General features: G+C 39.2%; 1 protein-coding gene across 10 annotated transcripts in view; it reads left to right on the top strand.

The window, feature by feature from the left end:
- The window catches only part of TENM2 (teneurin transmembrane protein 2), a 1,169,384-nt gene that overhangs the window by 534,164 nt on the left and 613,987 nt on the right, over nt 1-21,233 (top strand). For 2 of the 10 annotated variants that reach the window (XM_069483873.1, XM_069483872.1), the window contains exon 1: nt 17,999-18,384. The exons of the other annotated variants lie outside the window; for them this stretch is intronic. In XM_069483873.1, coding sequence (XP_069339974.1) covers nt 18,339-18,384 — 46 coding nt within the window. In that variant the 5' untranslated portion in view covers nt 17,999-18,338. Of the gene's footprint in view, nt 1-17,998; nt 18,385-21,233 lie in introns of those variants that run through there. 10 annotated transcript variants of the gene reach the window in all.

Raw genomic sequence — 21,233 nt, 5'->3', positions numbered from 1 at the left:
GGTAAACACAGGGGCTGACTCCAGAGCCTGTATTGCTAACCACTACCCATACGATCAAGCAATGGATTGGACTAAGAAGGTAGCAGAGATGAGAAACTCAAGAGCAGTTGTTTACTTTCAAAGGAACTTCTCTTTCCCTGCTCCTCCTCCTCCTCCTCCAACCTGTTCCAACTGCTCAGAGAAGACAGATGCTTGGGGGGAGTGTGAGTAGCAAAGCAAGAAAAATCCTTATAAATTATTTTTTCTAATTTTCAGGATGAAAAACACATTTCCCATTATTCATCTTTCTGGATAATAATGGTACCAATTCAATCAAACACTTCTCTTTCTGTCCCAGCGCATAGCCGTGGGGACACACGAGCACACACACGCATAGACACGCACTTGTTTCCAGCGGCTCTTGGAAAAGCTTCTTCTGTGGCTCACTCTGCTTCCTCAGAGTCACCTAATTTGGGGCTGGCTATGACAACCAGATCCACGAGTAGCTTTCTGGAAGATCTCAACAGTTTATCCTTAAAAATACTTCTGACAATTGAATTTTAAAAAAACATCTGAGAAATACTGACCAACTGCACCTTTGTGTTTAAAATTTGAAGTGCACTATGGTCCATGATATGTTATTTTTCTCTTTTCTTTTTGCTCATTTACATATTGTATTTTAAAAATCTGCTTTCAATACTATGTTTAATTCAGACTTGATTGTGTATCCGGATGTCTGCCAAACCTCGGAAAGGGGACTTACTTGTAAGTTATCGTCTTATGCACGAGGTGATTCCTGGTATAGAAGTAGCTAGCTTATGTCACCTAAGATTGAGAAGGAAATAATGTTTAAGTCAGTTGGCATGTTCTTTCCCCAAATCCCTAAGAGACAACGCCTCCATTTTGCTGCTAAGAAAAAGAATACCTTCCTCCTTGACATACTGGGTTTCTAAATCCTCCAATCAACAAATATAACCAATTCCAATCTAACTGTTGGTCGTAGCAACTAAATTCCAGACCTGTTGGAGTGCACAAAGCCACACAACACCGTCTGAATAGAAGCTTGGGCTAGCCTTTTCAAATTTCACAAGGGTAAAAAGAAACTTCAAGGACATGATTGCAAAAAGAAGACAGAGAAGAAAGGAATCTTGCTGTTTTCATTTCGATCTACAGCATTAGTTCTGAAATCCTATGTTTGGGGAACCCCTAATGGCTAAACTTACACAAGCAGAGGGAAAATAAAATGCCTTTATTAAATTTTCTATGAACATGTTAAACATTTTCTCTTTCTCCTGTCTCCATGTCTCAGACTTCAAGTCATTTTCCTTCTCTCATCTGTTTCCAGCTCAGTTGAGTTACAACCAATCAGATATGAGGAAAATTAGATTTTAATGGAATATTTGATTTTCATTGCTTAATTGATTTAATTGCAAGTTTCTATTTCGGAATGGTAGAAATGCAAAGATTTTCAGTCAAATGCAGAAAAGCTCTCATTTTTCTGTGTTCAACAATGACAAACTTAATAATTCAATGTTAGCCTGGATTCTAAAACTTTAGAGGAAGGAAATAGCAGTATCTTTCAGAATTGTTATTGTTAGTCTATATTTCAGTTTCACTTTCATACATATTGCATACACACACACACACACACACACACACACATATATATCTTATGTCAAAATCCTGTGTTTACATTTGCTTATTCTAGTTATGTTGGTTTTGATTTTTGTGTATGAACTTTGATTTGTCAGAGGGAACAATATATGCGTACTTATGTAAACCTACACTTTGCTTCTGGGGACATTTAATGCCACGAAATGTTTCCTTTTGTCACTGGTAAGTGGAAAGACAGTTAAGAGAGTTATTTCTCTAGCAACCATGGTAGGTGGATGGGCCTTTCTGGGCTCCTTTGGAGGAATCCAGTCAACGCCTATGATGTACACTGGCCTCCTAGGACACCGGGGTGAGAAGGATCCCTTGGGAAACATGCCAGGGTCAGTCACCAATGGGGACTGCAGTGTGTGCCCCCACCTCTCGATCATCACTCCGATGTTAGGTGCCCATACTGACTACAGCATCGGATTTTCCAAAATGCCCTCCCATAGTACTGGAGCAGCTCTGCATCTTTGCAGTTTCTGAATTCCCTGAACTCCTTATTTGACATATTAAGTTTTTTTCATTGTTTTTCTTTCTTAAAATCTCTATCATCTTTGGGAAATTTAAGATTTTCTAATCATTTTGAGAAAACTCTACTTGTGTGAGCATACACAAACCACTGGCATACGAAAAGTTAATTATAGATGATCCGCATTTAAATTTCCTTATCAAGTATCTCATATACTTCTTTGTCAGTTTCTTTATTTAGAATATAATTTTTAAGATGAAAATCTTAGCCTATTGTGTGATCTACAATTTTTCATCATCATGACTACCATCATCATCATCATGATTGTCACTGTGATGCCTATTTTTGTGACGACTTCCTCCCGTACAAAGTTGAGAAAGCAAAAAGGCCACGAGCATGAACTCTGGAGACAGGTGAGCTGTGGCTAGAATCCTGGCTCTGCCAATGACTGATTGTGGAACTTCAGACAAGTTACTTTTCCTCTCTGGCATTTATTTTCCTCAGCTATAAAATGGGAATAACAACAGGGCCTAGCTCACAGGATTACGGGAGAGTTCAATGAGGCAGTAAGTTTAAAGTGCTTAGAAGAATGTCAAGCATGTAGGAAATGCTTAATAAGTGCCCTGAATACTGCTGGGGTTACAATATGTGCCAGATACCAGGCTGGACACTGTACGTGGCTTATGTCACTTACTCCAGTCACACGCACAGGGGGTGCAGGGGCTCCTGCCCTCCAGAGGACACTAGATAAAGTCTAGAGACATTTTTGGTTGCCACGACTTGGGGGTGCTACTAGCATCTAGTGGATAGAGACCAGGGATGCTGCTACATGTCATAGAACGCACAGGACAGCCCACTCACATGAGAGAATTATCTGGCCCAAGATGCCAATAGTGCTGAGGCTGAAAAATCTTGATCTAATCCATGAAGTAGGAATGATTTACATTACGCTCACTTTATAGAGGAGAGAATCTGAAGCTTGGAGAAAGTATGACTTATACTGCACACTCAGTACTTATAATCACAGTGCAATGGGCATTTGGAACAGAAAGGTTTGTTTTGCTTTTAACATAACTGCCTATAAGACCCTCTAAAAACTCTAGAACAGAAAGCTTGAGTGCTTTGTAGAAGCAGAATGGTTAAGCAATGAGTTTAGGACAGTCAGAACAGACATTGCCTGGAGTACAGTATGAGGCCGCTAGAAGCCCCATCCTGTGCCGGATCTGACTTCTTTGAATTTTCTGGATCGTGAGGAAGTCCAGGGGGGTTGGCCAGAGTGGCCAGGGTGGTGGTAGACACTTCCAAAGCTGGACCAGGCTTCGTCTTCCTATAGTCAAAGAAGTATATTTTATTAATAATTTTTTAACAACTGGTTTGGTCAGCCCTGAGAAGCACTTTAAACTCATGATTTCATAGATATTGTTACTTAAGATGAGGCCACGTCAAAAGGGTAAAAACTGAGATTTTCTAAAGAAAAAATATTGAGTAAATATCAGTACAGTCAGCAGTGGGTATGGTAAAAATCATGAAGGTGTGACACAAGGAACTCATGAATGGGAAACATTTTATTCCAGATAACCCTTGAGGACAGGAGCAACAGGGTGCTCATTTACATATCCCAGGGTGCTTAATGAATGAACCTAAATTTGCCATCTTACTCCATTAGTACAATGCGGTTTGAAGGTGGTGACACCTGTAACCTCAAATGTATATAAAACCCTTTTCCATTTGAGACCTCCCACTTTATCTCTGAGCAGAATATTAGCAATAATTGGTTGGTTCCACTTCTCAGCCTCTCAGCCTTTGCATTAACTAGGGTCCATCTCTACATCCCAGCAAATCATTCCTCTGTGGTGTCTCCCTGCAACGTGGGCGGAGAATTAACTGAATGTGTTCAGAAAGCCAAATGACTCAAAATTCATCCCCTTCATTATGACCTCGGTCAAATCCAGATGTCACAAAACAATTTGTGATCTGCTGCGGTCACTGTGGTTTGGGTGAAGAGGCCACAACCATTAGTGGAGATCAGTTCCCAAACCATTTCTTTGTGGATGTTTGTTATAGGACTCGATTTCTGTCTTTCTGAGTACAGCTAAATAAATGGTAATGCAGTTTACAGTCCTCATAACTGTCATTTTAATTGTGACTTTCACTGGGTTGAAAAAGACCTCTTTTGGTTTTTGACCTCCCACGTGTATTGTTGTTGTTGTTGTTGTTGCTTTTATATAGATACTTGGCTAGTTGCAGCTTAGCAATCATTCAAGTCACAATGTCTGTAGAGGGTGGGAAGGAGGAGAAATGAAAATATTTCTTAGGTAGCCCATATCATCGTATGTTGAAGAGAGAGAAGCATTCTCTTCCAAAAGTACAAAATTGGTCATAAGACTGTAATGTGTTTGCAGAAACCAGTTATGTTCGATGGGTAGGTGTTTTCGTGCTTCAAATTAATATTTGTCCTTTAAAATAGCAGATGTTTAGCTGTATATGTAGGCAGTCGACAAGAGCAGGCACACCGCCGGTGTTCCAAGCGAAGGGCTGAGAGACAAGTGTGGCTCTCACGGCCAAGGCAATCCCCGCCCCCTCCTCCTACCCCTTCCACTCTGTGGCGATGCTTTCTTGGCATCTCAGATACAAGCTGTTGTGCCTCCCTTCTCAAATGCATTGAAGCTACATTTCCCGGCACAATAACGGCTACCTGCTTAAAGCGAGGTCCTCAGACCAAGCCTCCTCATCGCCCAGGAGCTGGCTAGAGATACAGACCCCCAGGCTCCAGTCCACACCTGCTCAGTCGGAACCTGCACTTTAATGAGACCCCCGATGATTCTTATATACACTGAAGTCTGAGAAGCACTGATCCCAGAACACTCTGTCCTCTAATCTCTTTATGGGCTCTTCCCATGTTTTCCTTGTATTATCTATTTCTGCATTATACTTTCTATTTTGCAGACATTAGTTGGGGCAAGCATTGTCTTATTTTTTTTTTTTTAATATCTATTTAGCATGTAGGTGCATTTCCTAAGCATAGTGGTGCTTACTCAACTCCTGAATTTAATTTAGAGACTCAGATGATAGTAACCACAAAAAGAGTGGCAGAAAGGGAAGAGGGGCAAAGGAGGTGGAGCTCTGGATTTAGACATATTAAACTCTTCCTCTTTCTAGCTAGATAGCCTTAAGCAAATTAGTTAACTCTTCCAAGGGGCAGTTTCCTTAACTGTAAAATACAGATCATAATCACTATTTCATAGCTTTGTTTTAAGGAGCAAACGAGCTCAAACATATAAAGCCATCAATGCTGTTAATTGGCTCATAGTGGGTTCTCAAGAAATGTTAGCTACTATTATGTTATCATTTAAGCCTGTAGCTTCTATACATACCATAATTCCAAAAATAACACCTCCCTAACTTTTTTAAATTACCCTTCTAGTTCTCAACCAGGGGTGATTTTGCTCCCCAGGGGACATTTGGCATCGTCTGGAGTCTGCTTGTCATAAATGGCGGAGAAGGGTGCTGCTGGCATCTAGTGGGTAGAGTCTAGCGATGCTGCTAAACATCCCATGACACTCAAGACAGCCCCCACAGCAAAGCACAACCCAGCCCAAAATGTCAATAGTGCCAATGCTGAGAAACCCCCTATTACCCACAGAGGCACTGAGGTAAGCAAAATAACCAATTTTTTTCTTGAGGATTTAGGTACCTTGGTATATGCACTCTCTCAAATATTAATGCTGAGACCCTTTGTCAGAATTCATCTACTGTGAGGCCAGTCATTTCCTCTGGAACAGAACCACACACTGCAAAACCTGATGCAGCCTGATTAACCTACTAAAGGTCATAAAACAATAACAATTACATCGCACATTTCATTCTTTAATATCAAAGAGAGCTAGGCTCTTTGAAATGTAAAACATCATAAGCGAAAGAATAACGCCTGCAATTCCCCCAGGAGCCCAAGGTCACTGTATAAATCACACTCTGGCTCCCCTATTAATTCGCTCCATCCCGGGATGTGCAGGAGGCCACAATTATCAGAGGGGACAGGGAGAGGCCAGAGGAAACTGGACTTTTGCTGCCCATGACTGTGGTCAGACAATGTAGCTGTTGGTCCATGGTTCAAAATAGATGCTGAAAATGGGGCAAAATAAATGTCCTTACAGCTGGTAGAAGAATCAAGCATGAAACTCCTCTCTCTCTTTCTTTTTTTAAAGAAAGCAGAGATGCTGCAAGAGCTCCCAAGAATATATTAGTTTCCCAGGTACTACTGCAAAAATAAGGGCGAGGAGGCGAGTGTTAGGCTTTATTCCTACTGTGAACAGATTAAGCAGACACCAATTTACACCTCATTGTTAAGAGTAACTTCTTTTCTACAAGTGAGACCACATTTACATCTTTTGTAATTAAGCTAAAGGAATTTTTTTTTTTAAATGACATTTCCCCCACTGCAAACCAGGAAGTAAATATTGTATGTTAAGTGGGATCAAATGCTAAAATATATACATTAGAGCCATTAAAAAAAAAAATGAGACCGAGTCCTAGAGTCACCTTTCAGCCTCATCATCTGCTGGGCTGGGATATTAATCTGTGCCTGTTGGTGTTTTGGTTTCAGAAAAGGCCACGAATGACTAACAGAAGCAGTTAAAGAGATGGTGAGCAGGGAGGGGTTCGCTCTTGGGACGGGCTGGTTGTTGCCAGCTTCTCTGAAGTCAGGAGCCAGGGCAGTGAGTTAGCAAGCGCCCCCAGTATTCAGGGGGTGCCTCCCATCAGCAGGAATGCGACACTACAATAGCATCCAACCGTATGTCTCCTGCATACTTGGCTTTTTGGCAATTTTCATTTTTAGGAAAATTGAACACAGAAAGCTGTACGTTAAGAGCTCTAACAACCCTTATTCCCCACGCAAGAGAATCTAGTTGGGCAAAGAGGCATTTTTTTTTCTCATAACAATAGAGTTTGCATGGCTGCTATAAACAATGCAATTATGGACACAGATAATAAATAATTGCAGGACAACAGGGAGAATGAGGTGCGGGCAAGGAAGGAAAATGGATGGTTTCGGATGAGATTTGCACAGAGATTGAGTCAGTGAGGTGAAGTTAAGCCATCCCAGGTCACATCTGTTCTGCACTAACTAAGGTAAATTATTGGCTGCACACCTGTGCTGCAAGCTGGAGGCCACACCGCCAGCCCAGGCTGAGCCTTTGTAAGACGGACTTTTTCTCCCGTGAACAGCTCACTAAGTGGAGTATTCAAATGGAAGGCTGTGACTGGTGCTTGGCCAGCATGATCAGTCAAATGAGGTGCCTGTTTTTTAAGAAAATGGTGGCAAGACTGGAGACACACATTTATAGAGCGTAAATGCCAGGGTGTCCCATCCTTGGGCACATGCGTAGGTGTTGTAACTGCGTGGGCTCGATGTGCATTCTCCGCCCTGATATCAGCATGAAAAGACAAAGCCTCAGATATATTTCTCTTTATTTTTAGGCTTTTCCTGGAAAAGGTACAAACACATCACAAACTTTGTGTTCCAAGAAAAGATCAGATTTACCCTTTGGAGGCATCTTTCTCCTTGTGCCACTTGCTTTTTCGATTCGGGCAGACTTGGTTCCTCCTTAGCCTTTCCAGGATGGCTATTCTGGTGCAGAGTCACCTCCTTTGCTTCTGATTGTGGTTCTCACCACCCACGAAAAGATCTCCTGATAAAACACTTCCCAGAGAACCTTCTTGACCTTCTCTTTTCCTTGACCACAAGGCTACTTCTGTGTTCTGTCAAATGATGTCTTACACATCTTTGTAAGTAGCACCAGCCGTGTGCCCTTGCAGACTGTACTCACTCTCAGCATCACCATTAAATGTAGAACCCAATCTGTAGCTCTGGGCTCCTTAACCAGAGGATTAATTTTGTAATTTAGCAGATACTGTCATGCATTGAATAATGACATTTCGGTCAGGGACGGGCTGCATGTACAATAGTGGTCCCCTGATGTTATAATGGAATTGCGCTATAGAGGTGTACCATTTTTGTCTTTTATACATTTTTACTGTGCCTTTAGATATGTTTAGCTACACAAATTCTTAGAATTGTGTTCCAATCCCTGTAATATTCAGTACAGTAGCATACTATACAGCTTTGTAGCTCAGGGGCAATAGGTCATACTATATAGCCTAGGTGGGTAGTAGGCTCTACCATCCGAGTTTGTGTGAGTACACTCTATGATGTTTGCACAACGACAAAATTGCCTAATGACACATTTCTCAGAACGTATTCCCGTCGCTAAGCAATGCACGACTGTACCTATGAAGTCTGCCCTGTGTCCCAGCCATGGTTTTAGGTGTGGGAACCAAAAAGACAACTCCTCGGCCTCCTGGAACTTACATTCTGATAAAAAGGATCACACAAGGACCAAAATAAGTAAACTATATAGTGATTTAGAGATGTTAAGCGCAAGGAAGTGAGAACATAAAGGGGGAATGGGGAAATGGGAAAAGAGGGTGATACAGTTTGAAATAAGGTGATCAGGGTAGGACTTGCTGAAAAAAAAAAAAAAAATGATGTTGGAAGAAACGCCCAAATGGGGTGTGAGAGTAATCCACGTTAACAAGGATGAATATTTGAGTCAGGGGTCTACGCAGCTGAAAAGAAGAAAGTGAGGGGGACGGTCAGCAGGAGTTGACATCTGATACACTGAGGGGAGGGCAGAGCATGCCAAGCCCTTAGAATGTTAGAAAGGCTTGGCTCCTCCACCATAAAGAGCTCTTGGATGGTCCTGAGCAAGAGTAACATGGTCTGGGTTATAGTACAAATGATTGCAGAACTGAGAATAATAAGTAGTGGCTGTATAAGTTACTTATTACTAGATAACAAACTACACTAGAACTTGATGTCTTGAAACAAGAGTAATTTATTATTTCTCAAATTTCGGTGTCTACCGGGCAGCTCTTTTGCTAGGCTTGTCCGTACTCGCTTGCGTGGTTGCACCCAGCTGGTGGGTCAGGTGGGGGCTGGACTTGGTGAAATGGCTCAGCCTCTCCCTCCACATGGTTTTGTGTCTTCTAGGAGGCCAGGAAAGGCTTTCTTTAATGGGGTTGGCACTCTTCCAACATAGCAAGACCCAGTGCTCAAGAGTGTACCAGGGCTTTCTTTGTATCATGTTAGCTTCCACCAGGCTAATCCCAGAGCCAGTGCAGGAGAGGGCTATATAAGACCATGGGTACATTGGTTGTCCTTAAGAAAACAGGGGCCGCAGGGGCCAAAAGTACAAATCACAGAAAGTCATTTGGGGGCCCTACAACAATCCAGAAAAGATGTGAGCTAGATTGCACTAGAGTGATAACAGTGGAAGTTTTGAGAAGTGCCCAGATTCTGAATATATTTTAAAGGATGACCTTATTTTTATTCTTCCAAGCCACTAGGACAAGTCTATTAAGCTTCCAGGGATTGGTGATGTTCTCATTATGCATGAGATGATGTCATAATCAAGTAAATGAGGTCAGGTATAGGTTTCTTTTATTGCCGATAATTATTCAATGAGTTTTCTGAACAACTGTAAACTTAGTAATTCACTTAGTGACTGTACACGGCACCCTGTCAATATCATCATCAGCTAATATTTATTGAGCATCCTCTGAGAACATGGTATTGCACTCACAGCAACAGAGGTGAGCTGCATTAATTGCTTCAGCCAATGCAGGATTATCGAGTGGTTTATTACATCACTCTATTAATTGGTGCCCTAGCAGCATCCAGAACAGCATTCAGCTTCCAGAACATAATTCCTTATTCCCTTGGAGTAGATCTAGCTTTGGTAGCATCTGACTGCACAAAGAAATGATATGGGTCTCTGCCTTTGTAAGTACGCTAGTGCTTTTTTATTAACCTTATTAACAGAAACTGGGAGATACTGGTCCCATTTAGTGGATGGAGAAGTTGAGGCAGATAGTAGTTAAGTAATTTGGCTAATACCATGTACTGAAATGGTGGCAGGTCTGGGATTGAAATACAGTAACTTTTTCGATTGCACTATACTGCCTCTCAGTGGTGCATTCTCTCTCACACTAACATATGGTCACAAAAACACCCAAAAAGATTTAACCGGTGTCTGTGCTCTTTAAAAGAGTGCATGACACTTTTCTTTGACATCTGCACAGCCTAATCACTAGAAAAGTGGTTTGTTTGTTGTTGTTGTTTAAGCCCCTTATTATAGGGGATTTGTCAGCTGTTGAAATCACCACTTTTTTGTGTTAGTTAAATTCTCATCAGAAAAATGTTGTTGCTTTCAAAGTGTGTCTAGAGATTTAGGAACCAGCTCATGAAATAAACTGTTTAATTGAGATCCCTACTTTCATTTTGTTCTGGAAACCGTTATTTAATGCCAATTGTTTTGATCGATCATTCTTTTTGAGAGAGTTCTACCGTTTATAAATGCAAGAGTTAAATTTGGAGCTAAGAAAAACTGTGCGTGGAAGGGGGGCAGTGTAAATGCAGAATTTATTTGCAAATCTTGAAAGTCACACCATTAAATGTCATGCACTCTGAGATGCACTAGAGTGTGCACCCTCCAGAATGTCTGTTTGTTGTAATTCCATCGCATTACATATTTTAGTGCATATCTCCTCCTAGCAGCTTCCAGAGCTTTTCAGATATTCAGCATCAGAAATTGCACTGTTTTATCCTGGATTTTACAAATAGCAACCAGATTATTGTAAAACAGAACTATCTGATAAGTAAGGTTGTGAATTGCTTTTGTGATTGTCATGGGTAAGTGTATTGAAGAAACTGGCAAACAGTACAGCATACTGGTTACTGTAGAAATAAAACCTGTAGCAGTGAATGTGTTTTTCTGATGAATATGTTCAAGGCTGTGATCATTGTGCAACTTCTGGTTGGATGCTTTCAAATGTTCCATATTGAAAAACATCGGTAACAAGAACCAAATAGTCCACCAAAGCCTGTATTCAACTCAATGGAGAGGAAGGTAAATTCTTACTTAGAGTTTCATTGAGGCCAACTCTATTCGGTCCACCATGGGAAGTAGAGATCTGAGGTTCTCTCTTGATTTGCTTTCCATTTTTACTTCATGATGAGGCGGCTGCTACTTTGGTTTTCACTTAAGGGGTTGTTCAAATCACTATGCAAAACAGAAATGGAAAACAGACAGGACCGACTTCTGTTCAGCAGACAAAAACCAAAATGCAAGAACATGGTAATTAATGTTAGCAATTTTATAAGCAAAATAATTTGTTTTAATTGGCTAAATCAGATCTGATATAATTATAATAGTCAATAAACTAATTTCAGATAACTATTTATATCACAAACCTTTAATCATATTATATGCTCATTGCAATTTTGGAAACGGATATGAAAATGGACCTGAATTATCTCATCTTTACAAATAAGAAAGATACATTAAGGGCTTTTTCAAAACTTCAAAGGTTATATTCTTTTCTTGTTTTTTCTTTTTGAAAAACAGTAATTTATAGACAATTCCAGGAGTGTGAATCTCTAGTGAATCCAGACAGAAGCATTATGAGGGTGAAAAATCTTTCCTAAAAAAGCTTCTTTTGTCCAAGGAGAAAGGCTGATTAGGATGAGGTGTCTTCTGCAATGTTCTTTCCTGTCCTATTCACCCTAAGGAAAAACAAATCTCCTAGAAGAGATAGATGTATAATTGGGCCTGAAATGACCCTGTAGAAGAGACCCTATAGAATGGAGAAATGCTCTCTCGAAGGATTAGCTGCCCATGGGTCAACGCAAGCTGACTTTTAACTAATGTGTAAATGATCGGGGGAAACAATATTCTTCCAGAGGGCAGTTGTTAATTCTTCCTACTATGAGAATCTCAATTTGTTGGGATGAGCTAAATTTGACACTAACTTGAACAAGGGTTAATGCATAGCATATGCTCCAAAAATATATATACCAAAGTAAATAAAGGAATGGCCTTTCATGCTACCTCAGGGGTGAAAAAAGATAGAAAAAAATTATGTACTTTGATCACTGTTCTGGCTGTATTTTAACAACGGTTTTTTAAAGGCCAGGGACTGTATTATAAACTCTTTCACATAATTTCTGAATGATAAAATTGTATACCCATAAGCACTTTCAGTATAAACATCAAATCAGTTTGTTTTTATGTTTTGTGCTAGGTAGTACTCAAAGGAATAGCGATATATATATTATATAAATATAACAAATATAAATATATAAATATAACAAAATATAAACAATTAGTTCTTGCAACCTTCAGTATACTTAAAATCTATGTGATAAAGTAAGATATGAATCCAGTAAAAGTGACCTAGTAATATTAGAATAACAGTTCACCAACAGTATGAGATGTCCAAAGGCAGGACAAGATTAATTAAATTATATGCAATAAAATGTTCCAGGCAATGGCGGCTTTGAAATGGGAGAAAAGAGCATTTGCTATGAGATCCTATAATCTAGAAAGGATTCTTTGTGGATGAAGAAATATTTTATATTGAACAATAAAGGTAGCAAACATTTAACTAAACAAATTCCATGTGAAAGGAGAAGATGGGGAGCTAGCAGGGTACAGAAAGTGCTTGGCTGTATATAACCAATTGTGTGGGAATTCTAAAACATTGCTGGAAATAGAGGGATTTAGGCAAAATTTAACCACATGTTCATTTATCAAACACACATATGTTGAGCAATCATCCTATGTTAGGTATACACTTAGGTACTAAGAATACAGCAGTGAACAATAACCACAACAAAAAAAAATACCCTGACCGTGAAGTTTATGCAAATATTGTAAGGCAGGTGTTAGACAGTAAGCGCTTGATACCACTGAATACCCTTTGTGGGAAATATAAGGCATTTATCTTCCTGGTTCTGTTGCTTTTCACTTGTGCACAGACAGGCAGAAACCATAATATATATTTAAAATAAAAGCATCCATTCCACTTGTTGAAAATTTAACAATATTGTTCATCACCATGCACATAGAAAAATATGACATTGGATGACTGAATGTTTTACATTGTTCTGGGTTGCTTTAATATTATATAGACTTAGCCAGAGAAAAAATAAATGAGAACATAATTATCGCATTTACTTAAAGAGAAAGAATTAAAAGTGACTAAACACTGTGGGTATTTGAGTGGTTATTTCTGCCTTTCTGTGTAACCTTAAGCGGATGACTTTCAGTTAATAACTTTCCCTTTTCCATGCATGGAATGGGTGGCCTGAGGGGCCCATCTCCAAGCAGAATATAAATGCCAAGTATAAGAAACCAAATCAATGAGTATCACTTTCCTACAGCTTTTTTGCAGAGAACTTTATTCGTTTCTGTCTGCATGGCTCATTCATATGTAATATTTGTCTTTTATATTATTTTGTATAATTACAACAGTTTTCATAGAAAGGATGATAAAACTATTTTCTAAAAAACAAAGCAAAACAAAAAAAAAACCCAAAACAGTATCACTAAATTTAAATGTGGTTAAAAATTTTATTCCCCATGGGCACAGATGATCAAGCAGTCAACAAACACTTACCATGTAAACAAGCTATTTTTTAAATAGATTTGTGGAACGTACTAAAGAAGTAGAGATGTTTAAATCATATATATTGCTCCCATTTAGTTTATAATATAATTGGGAAAATGGAGCACAAACCCAAGACCCAAATATTAATGATAATAAACCAATATGACATAGACTCAATTCTCGATGGTTGACGTGGATAAAAATAACTGGAAAATAGAAAGACAAGTGTTTATATCCTGGTGCGCCTTTTTTTCCTTATGTGACATCCGGTAAGTTAATTTTGCTAAACCTCCATTTTGTCTTCTGTAAAATGGTTCTAATAACAGCCATTTTGTGGGTTGTTATAAGGTTTAGAAATTAAAGGCAGTAAGTCCCTGTCATGTAAGAAGCATTTACATCATTACTAACTTTATTGTGTAGGTGTTATTAAATAACTGTATACTAGCTCTTGTGCTAATTGCTTTACATTACTAGCTAATTAAGTTTTCACGATATTTTATAGATGAGGAGAATAAGGTTTGGAGAGGAAAGGAACTTGACCAATGTCCCACGGTTAGGAAGCAAATGTCAGGGTCAGGATTTGAACCTAGGGCCAAGCCGAAATCCAAGCTCCTAATTAGGGTACTGCCACATTTCCTGGAGCACTTGGATAGCTAATAGGATTAAAACAATTTCATCACCACAAACCAGGAAGGTCAGGAACATTTTCGTGGAGGCCATGTAACTTGTCCTGCTCTTTGATAAAGAAATTGGAGCTAAATATGTTGAGATGAAGAAGAAAAGGACACTCTAAAGAGAATTAAAAAAATGCACGTGAGGCTCTAGGGGGGAGGCACACAGATCAGGCTGGGAGAGCAGTGAGCTCCCGTGCAGTGGTGATAGAGTGAATGTTTGCAAGGAGAGTTTGGCGTCAAACTGCAGAGGTGATTGAATATGAGGCAAAGAAATCTGCACTTTATTCTCTAAGGAATTGTGCACCTTTGATGATTTTTAAGCCGATGCATAAGATAATGGAATAAAACAGACTTTCAATTGACCAATCAATAGCTATTGGGAACGGATGTCATTCAGAGTGGCATTTTAAGAAGGTTATTCCAGCTTATGAAAGATGAATTGGAGAAGAAGAAAAAAAAAAAAAAACCTCTTAAAATGGTTGTTTTCAATAACTGTGTCATGACCATTGGGAGAAGTGTCACAACTAACAAGTCACTAATAGTAAAGTATTGGTTTGCCAAAGATTAGCTGCTTTATACATTAGAGCAGATTCAAGGTCATACCTAGAATAATGTCACTCTCCTTCACTCAGATCCCAAGTGCCTTCTTGAGAAGGGGAAAGATGGTGTTACGATCTGGTGCAGCCCTTGCCAGGCCCCTAGGAATGTCCCCAGGAATGGGTACTGCAATACCACCCTCCATGTGTTTTGGCACAGAAAAGCTTGAAGTGCTACATTAACCATCAACGGATTGTTGCAACAGTCCAGGCAAATGAACACAGATGAAGAAGGTGTCAGGGGTCTGGAAATGGAACAACTGTAAGAGATTTGGGAGTGGTATTTGCTAGTTATTGATATTTGGATGATCAGAAAAAAAAAAGGAAAGAAATGAGGCCTGAATGACTCAAAGATTTTTATATTTGAGACTAGTGAGAGAATTTGGAGAAAGCTTGCTTTGCTTTGAGGGTGAGTTCATGAGTTTGGTTGTAGAACTTGTTGAATTTTAAGCATGTTATCCAAGTGGAAAAACCCAGAGGGCAGTTTGAATAACTAGAGCTTGTAAGGAAGGTCAGAGTGGAAAGAAGGCTTTGTGAGTCATCCATTTTGAGGTGATGAAATATTGTCTATGTTACCAATTTTAAAATTTTTTAAAGGCTGTTGAGTGGGTTTCCTAACAATAGAAGTTAACATTTATGAAGCACTTGCTATGTGCTAGGAACGGAACTCAAAATAGCACATACATCATTTATTCTTAATGACAGCCCATGAGGCAAGTAGTATTATACACATTTTAAGATGAGGAAACAGCCACAGAGAGGCAAAATAGCTCAGTCACGGCCACACAGCAAGCAGGTGGTAGAGCTGGGATTCTTTCCCAGGCAGGCTGGTTCCAAAAACTGAGCACTTAACTACCATTTCATACTCCACAATATAAGCACATGAATATAAAGCTCTCCCACAGGGAAATCAGTCATGTAAAAGTCACATTCCAGTAAGAGGTATTAACATGACTTGGCAACCCCAGTATAATCAGATAGCCCCCCTCACTCAAGATATCTTAAGACTAAATCATATATATCAAACTATAAATGATATCCACTCAGGGTACCCACCTCCTCACCAAGGAAGTGGTGAAAGTAAGCAACACTGATAGCCGTTTATAGCTTTTAAAAAAAAAATCTCTCTTTTTGTCTAGCCTTGATTTCTTTTAATCTTTCATTGACTATGTTTTGCTGATCCTGTTCAATAAACCCCAGGCCCCGTCCCCTGCTTTTATTGTGTGAAATAGTTGCATCCTTGTAACTGGGTCTTTATTTTTATCGGCAGAAAATTCTCAGGCCACTTATTCCCTTGTATAAAGTTAATTTAACTATAGAACCTATATCAATAATGCCGTTTAAAGGAGGCTGCTTCGAATACACTGTGCAAAATGTCTGCAGAGAATTCCGGATTTACTATCACCACTTCCCTTGCTGCTAGCCGGGCCTTGCAGCTTCCTTTCCCTGCTACATCTGAGCACTCTCTGTTCTCTGGCCAGCTGCCTTCTGTTCAGCCCCTGTGTGTTCTCCATTCTCTGCTCTGCCTTAATGATAAGTAGAGTTTCATCCTGAGCACATCAGGGTGGAGGTGGGGGTTACTTCTTTATTTGGGTCCAAGCGAAAAACATACCCTTCTATTGGCAAACCATGAAAAGTATGACACTTTGAGTTTAATAAGATTAAGCAATCCTTCTTTGGGTACAGCAGTGTGGCCAGCGTGGGGGAAGAGAGTGTTTTTCTTCTTGGACCAATTCTCATTCTGTATCTGGTGGCTTACACAGGACTTCCAAAATACAAGATGCCTAAGGTCCAGGGGATATATTGTTGGGATATACTATAGTTGAAATGACTGATTTTGGGTTTGGGTTTTTTTTTTTTTTTTTTTCAGTTTTTCCAAAATGATAATTGTTATAAGTAGGGCACGTAGAATTTACCTCCCGATGTTGAAATTGCTTAATTTCAAAAAGATGGCCTGTCAAAAGCTTGGGTGTCTCCTCTTCTCGTTGGCTTACTACGGTTTTAGCTCAGGTTTCCATGGAAAGCAAGCAGTCATTTTCACCAATAACTTAACTTATACCAAATACTTGACCTTGGAATCAGCGATTTACATCCTTATAAAAGAGGTCACTTAGGGAATTTAACTGTGTAATCCTAGCCCCCATGTGGCAGGAGATGAGTAGAAATGGAACAAAGCTGGTGAGACATCATTTGAAACAATTTGAATTGGGAAATCATTTCTTTTCGACTTTGTTTTAAAAATGGAATCTACTTTAAAATGGTACAGGAAGGGAGAAGGATGCAGTTAAAGTCTGTAGAAATAGTGACTCAAAAACTCCGTTCCAGGACTCAAGAAAGCAATCCTGTTGTCACAATTGGAGGGAACCAGAAAGAATTTAGGTTTTTACTGTCCTAATAGATACTTTTCCAACACCTTTCCTTCAAACACCATGCCCTCTCTTTTATTTTGCCGTTATTAATAAAACTAATGGAAAGAAACGCCTTTTAAACTTGAACCAGGAAACACAGGTTTTGCAAGTGCTAATATTTTGGTGTGGGCTTTTTTTTTTTTTTTTAAGACAATTATCAAGACGAAGCATTTGTTTCTTCTTTTGTTTACCCATGGCAGTTTGTCAGCAGTTATGATAAGTAGAGTTCCATCTGCCAGTAAAACTACATTGCAAATTGCCGTAGAAATTAGCAGCTTTCATTTTTGCCTACATAAATAAATATGCGAAATAAATTGCACATAAATGCATCCTAAAAAATCACAGGTACACCGCACAGTTAAATGCCAATCAGACAAAAACCAGAGACACATTGCGATTATCTCAGTTTTCAAACCTGGAAGATACACGAATGTGTTTCTAAATGAGAGAGGCAGTGTATCATGCTCGCTGAGATAAAAACAGAAGCTGCCAGACACTGCACTGTGGCTTTATTCTGAGAATCCTTTGCCTGAAACCCGCTCTATCTTTTCTCCGTGTCTCTCTCTCTCCCTCTCTCTCCCTCTCTCTCTGCTTCTCTCCCTCTCTCCTCGCTGTCTTTCCCTCGCTCATTGTTCTCTCTCTCCTCCTGCCTTTGATGCACATACGTTGTCACAATCCATTGACTCTCCTCTCTTCTCTGTTCTTACACTCAAGCCTAGCGGTGCTTTCGCCAGGCAGCAGCAGCCTCTCCTGCGAGTTTTAGGCATGTGTGCAGCTCAGTTTGATCGAGCGTTCCTTTTCTGCCTTTTCACTCTTACAAAAGATTAAAAGGTGGCGTCACATTGCTCCCCTGTTCCTTCCCGCAGGAGGGACTTAAAAGGGACAACAAAAACTAATCACTTTCAATAAGCATTTTCTTGCTGGAAAAAAAAAAAAGAGAGAGAGAGAGAGGAAAAAAAAAAGAAAGAAAAAAAGGAAAAAAAGGCGGGGGGTGGACTTAGCGGTGTAATTTGAGACCGGTGGTGAGGATTGGAGCGAGCTAGAGATGCTGCACGCTGCTAACAAGGGAAGGAAGCCTTCAGCTGAGGCAGGTAAGAGCGCCGATCGGAGGGTTTGACCGAGTGTTTTAGTTAAATCTCTGTTTTCACCGTTTTGTAATTGAGAAAGGCATCCGCATCAGAAGCCGATTTTTCAGTCGGCTTCCTTTTGTTTAACATAGAAAGTACCTGTATTAATTTTGATGAATTAGAGCATGCAGCAAATTCAATTGAAAATAGATTTGTATAGTAAATGCATTTATACTGAATGATTTCTCCTCCGTTTTATTTAAGGAGAGAGATGAGAAAGATGATTTTGATCAGAATAGCACTTTGCATTACGTTAAATTCTAAACAGCTAACAGAAAAAAAATTATTCAATTGATACTGCTTTTGAACTTTGGGACTTAAACCCTAGGAGACAGCTGGCATTTGAAATTTTTCTTCTAACTGAACTTCGGGTGTGTTATAATAATTTTTCACTGGAGGTTTAAGCAAGGGTAGAGTTTATTTAAGTCTAGCTGCTGGGGTTTGTTTGGCTTGGAGCTTGTGGGTGAAGCGTTTCTTGTATCTTCTTAACCTGTGTCAGGTTGATGTTTCATAAATGGAGATTAAGTATTGTCCCAAATGAAATATGAAGTTAAAACATCAGGGTAGGGCAGGTTTTAGAAATGGATCCAGTAAATAACTGGGATAACTGAATTATGACAGTTTGGAATGGGAGTTAACTCTGGAGGTGCTGTTTGATAAACCTTTCTGGATTCTAAGCAGCTCAATAATGGAAGGGCTAATTATCAGTCTCAAGACGGAAGTTTGCATTAGAATCCTAAATGTAGAATACATGTGGATTTCCACTGTAGGTAGCTTTTAGGAATATGTCCCTTTTGTGTGCTATGAATGGGAGTTGTGGATTATATTTGATGGCATTTCTCCTTTAAAGAGCTTTGGGATGAAGCGTAAAAGGCTCACATCTATTTTAACATTGAACAAACACAAAATGCGATACACTCCAATCTCCCAGTACTTGATTTTTGTCTCTGCTTCTGTTGTTTTAAAGTTTTGATTATTCGTTTTTCACCTCAGTCTCGGTCAATTTTGTGTGCATCGCTTCTGCTGCAAAAATTTATTGCTGGCATGAATAAACTGAGATTTGAGAATACAAAAAAAAAAAAAAACCCACTTCTAATTAGCCAAGTTTTTCATTTAGGATAACAGAAATCCAGATTATACCTAGGATTTTACCTAAAATGTTTCAATTCATTTAAAAAATTTTTTTGGATGGGAAAATCTGAATACTAAAAGTACAAAATTCTATTAAAAGAATGCTTCTCCGGAATGATACATAGAAAGGTGACTTCACTGCCTTCACAAGGTTTGGTCCTAGAAAGAACTGTTACACTGTGGCATTGTTGAGTTCAGCAACTACGTACGGGAGGATGTTTTATATATTTGGTTGGTGATAAGGTTTTTTTCTTCTCAAGTTTCCAAACTGGACTTGCTCCTCAATACCGTGCTCTGGCATAGCTCATGTTTGCCAGACAATCTAATGACATCTTGTGGGTGCAGCCTGTGAATGGAATTTTCTGAGGACATCAGAAACTGCTGAACACTGGGGAGTGGAGACCAAGCGAACTGTGCTCTGATCACACTTCATCATCCCAAGATAATCTCCGCCAGAAGTTCCCTGGGAAGCCCCCGATACAGGTGTGGGGAAACTTAATTTTTCCTCCCGGTTAAAAGAACAGAGAAAGATGTGGACAAGGGAGAAAGGAATTGCTGCAGCGTGTTTGATGTAATCATGCTGGTGGCATCCTAGTGAGTTTTTTTAAATCACATCACGTGTAATCTTCTTTTTTTCAACTTAAGAAACTTTGCCAAATCTTGAAGTAGCTTTTCTCAAATTCAATCTTGTTTTTCTACGTTGCTTTCTTGCATGCAATCTTTCCTCTAACTCTAGCCTTAGCTAACTATTGAGGGCTATTATTTTGCTGCTGATAATGATGATTATTTCTCAAATAAGTGGCAAATGTTGCGAGGATGGGCCCGGAAAAATATCTTGTCTGTATCATATATGCTTTTTCTTGCATTTATGAAAATGACTTCTTCAAGGTGAGGTGATGATAAATTTGAAGTTACGGCTTGGCCATTTGCATCACTGAACCACTATCCTCCTCCTAGGGAACGAAATAGAACTAAAGTGAGTGGAAATAATTCCGTTGTAAACTGGGTGGTAGTTCGGCATGCACTTTTTAGGCAGATGGTAATCAATGCTATTCTTACTCAAACTGATTCATATAAATAGCATTTTTCTGAATTTTCCAGTAGATGTTGCTGGAGAGCAAAGAAAAGATCATTTTTTTACAGGAAGAAAAGAAATGCAGTAGACTTATAAAAGCCAAGGAAAAAGATCCTTCTCCCCAAACTCTGCTGATAGCATTTTGCATAATTTCCTAATTAATGAATTATATTGAATCATTACCGTTTATGATGTTCTATAGAAAGCTATTAAAACTTGATTTCGATTTTAAAATTACGTGATTGTTCTCTTCAGTCCCTATATATAATGTCTGTTTGCTGTTTTTCATTTTTAAAAAAATCAAGTTAACTGCACATTACTATTCAGAACATTTCATCCCTGAATGCTAAAACCCTTTAACATGCAAATATGATGTCAGAGGAAGAACTGAAATAGAATACCCTGAGAAGAGTAATGATCAAACGCATTATAAAAATATGCACCAGTTGCCAACATGTAATGAAATATTAAGAAATTAAAAGCATGCAACCTCTAAAGTAATAGAATTTCATTGCTCTGAGACTGTTTTCCCACTGAATATTAAGTGCTTAATAGATCTACCCATAAAAAACAATCGAAAACCTACATGGTTTGTCACTGAAGTTCT

This window comes from Eulemur rufifrons, chromosome 10 (genome assembly GCF_041146395.1).
Source record: "Eulemur rufifrons isolate Redbay chromosome 10, OSU_ERuf_1, whole genome shotgun sequence".
NCBI classification, from domain to species: Eukaryota; Metazoa; Chordata; class Mammalia; order Primates; family Lemuridae; genus Eulemur; species Eulemur rufifrons.
The sequence above is the reverse complement of the archived record's forward strand: the minus strand, read 5'-3'. Positions and strand labels throughout refer to the sequence as shown.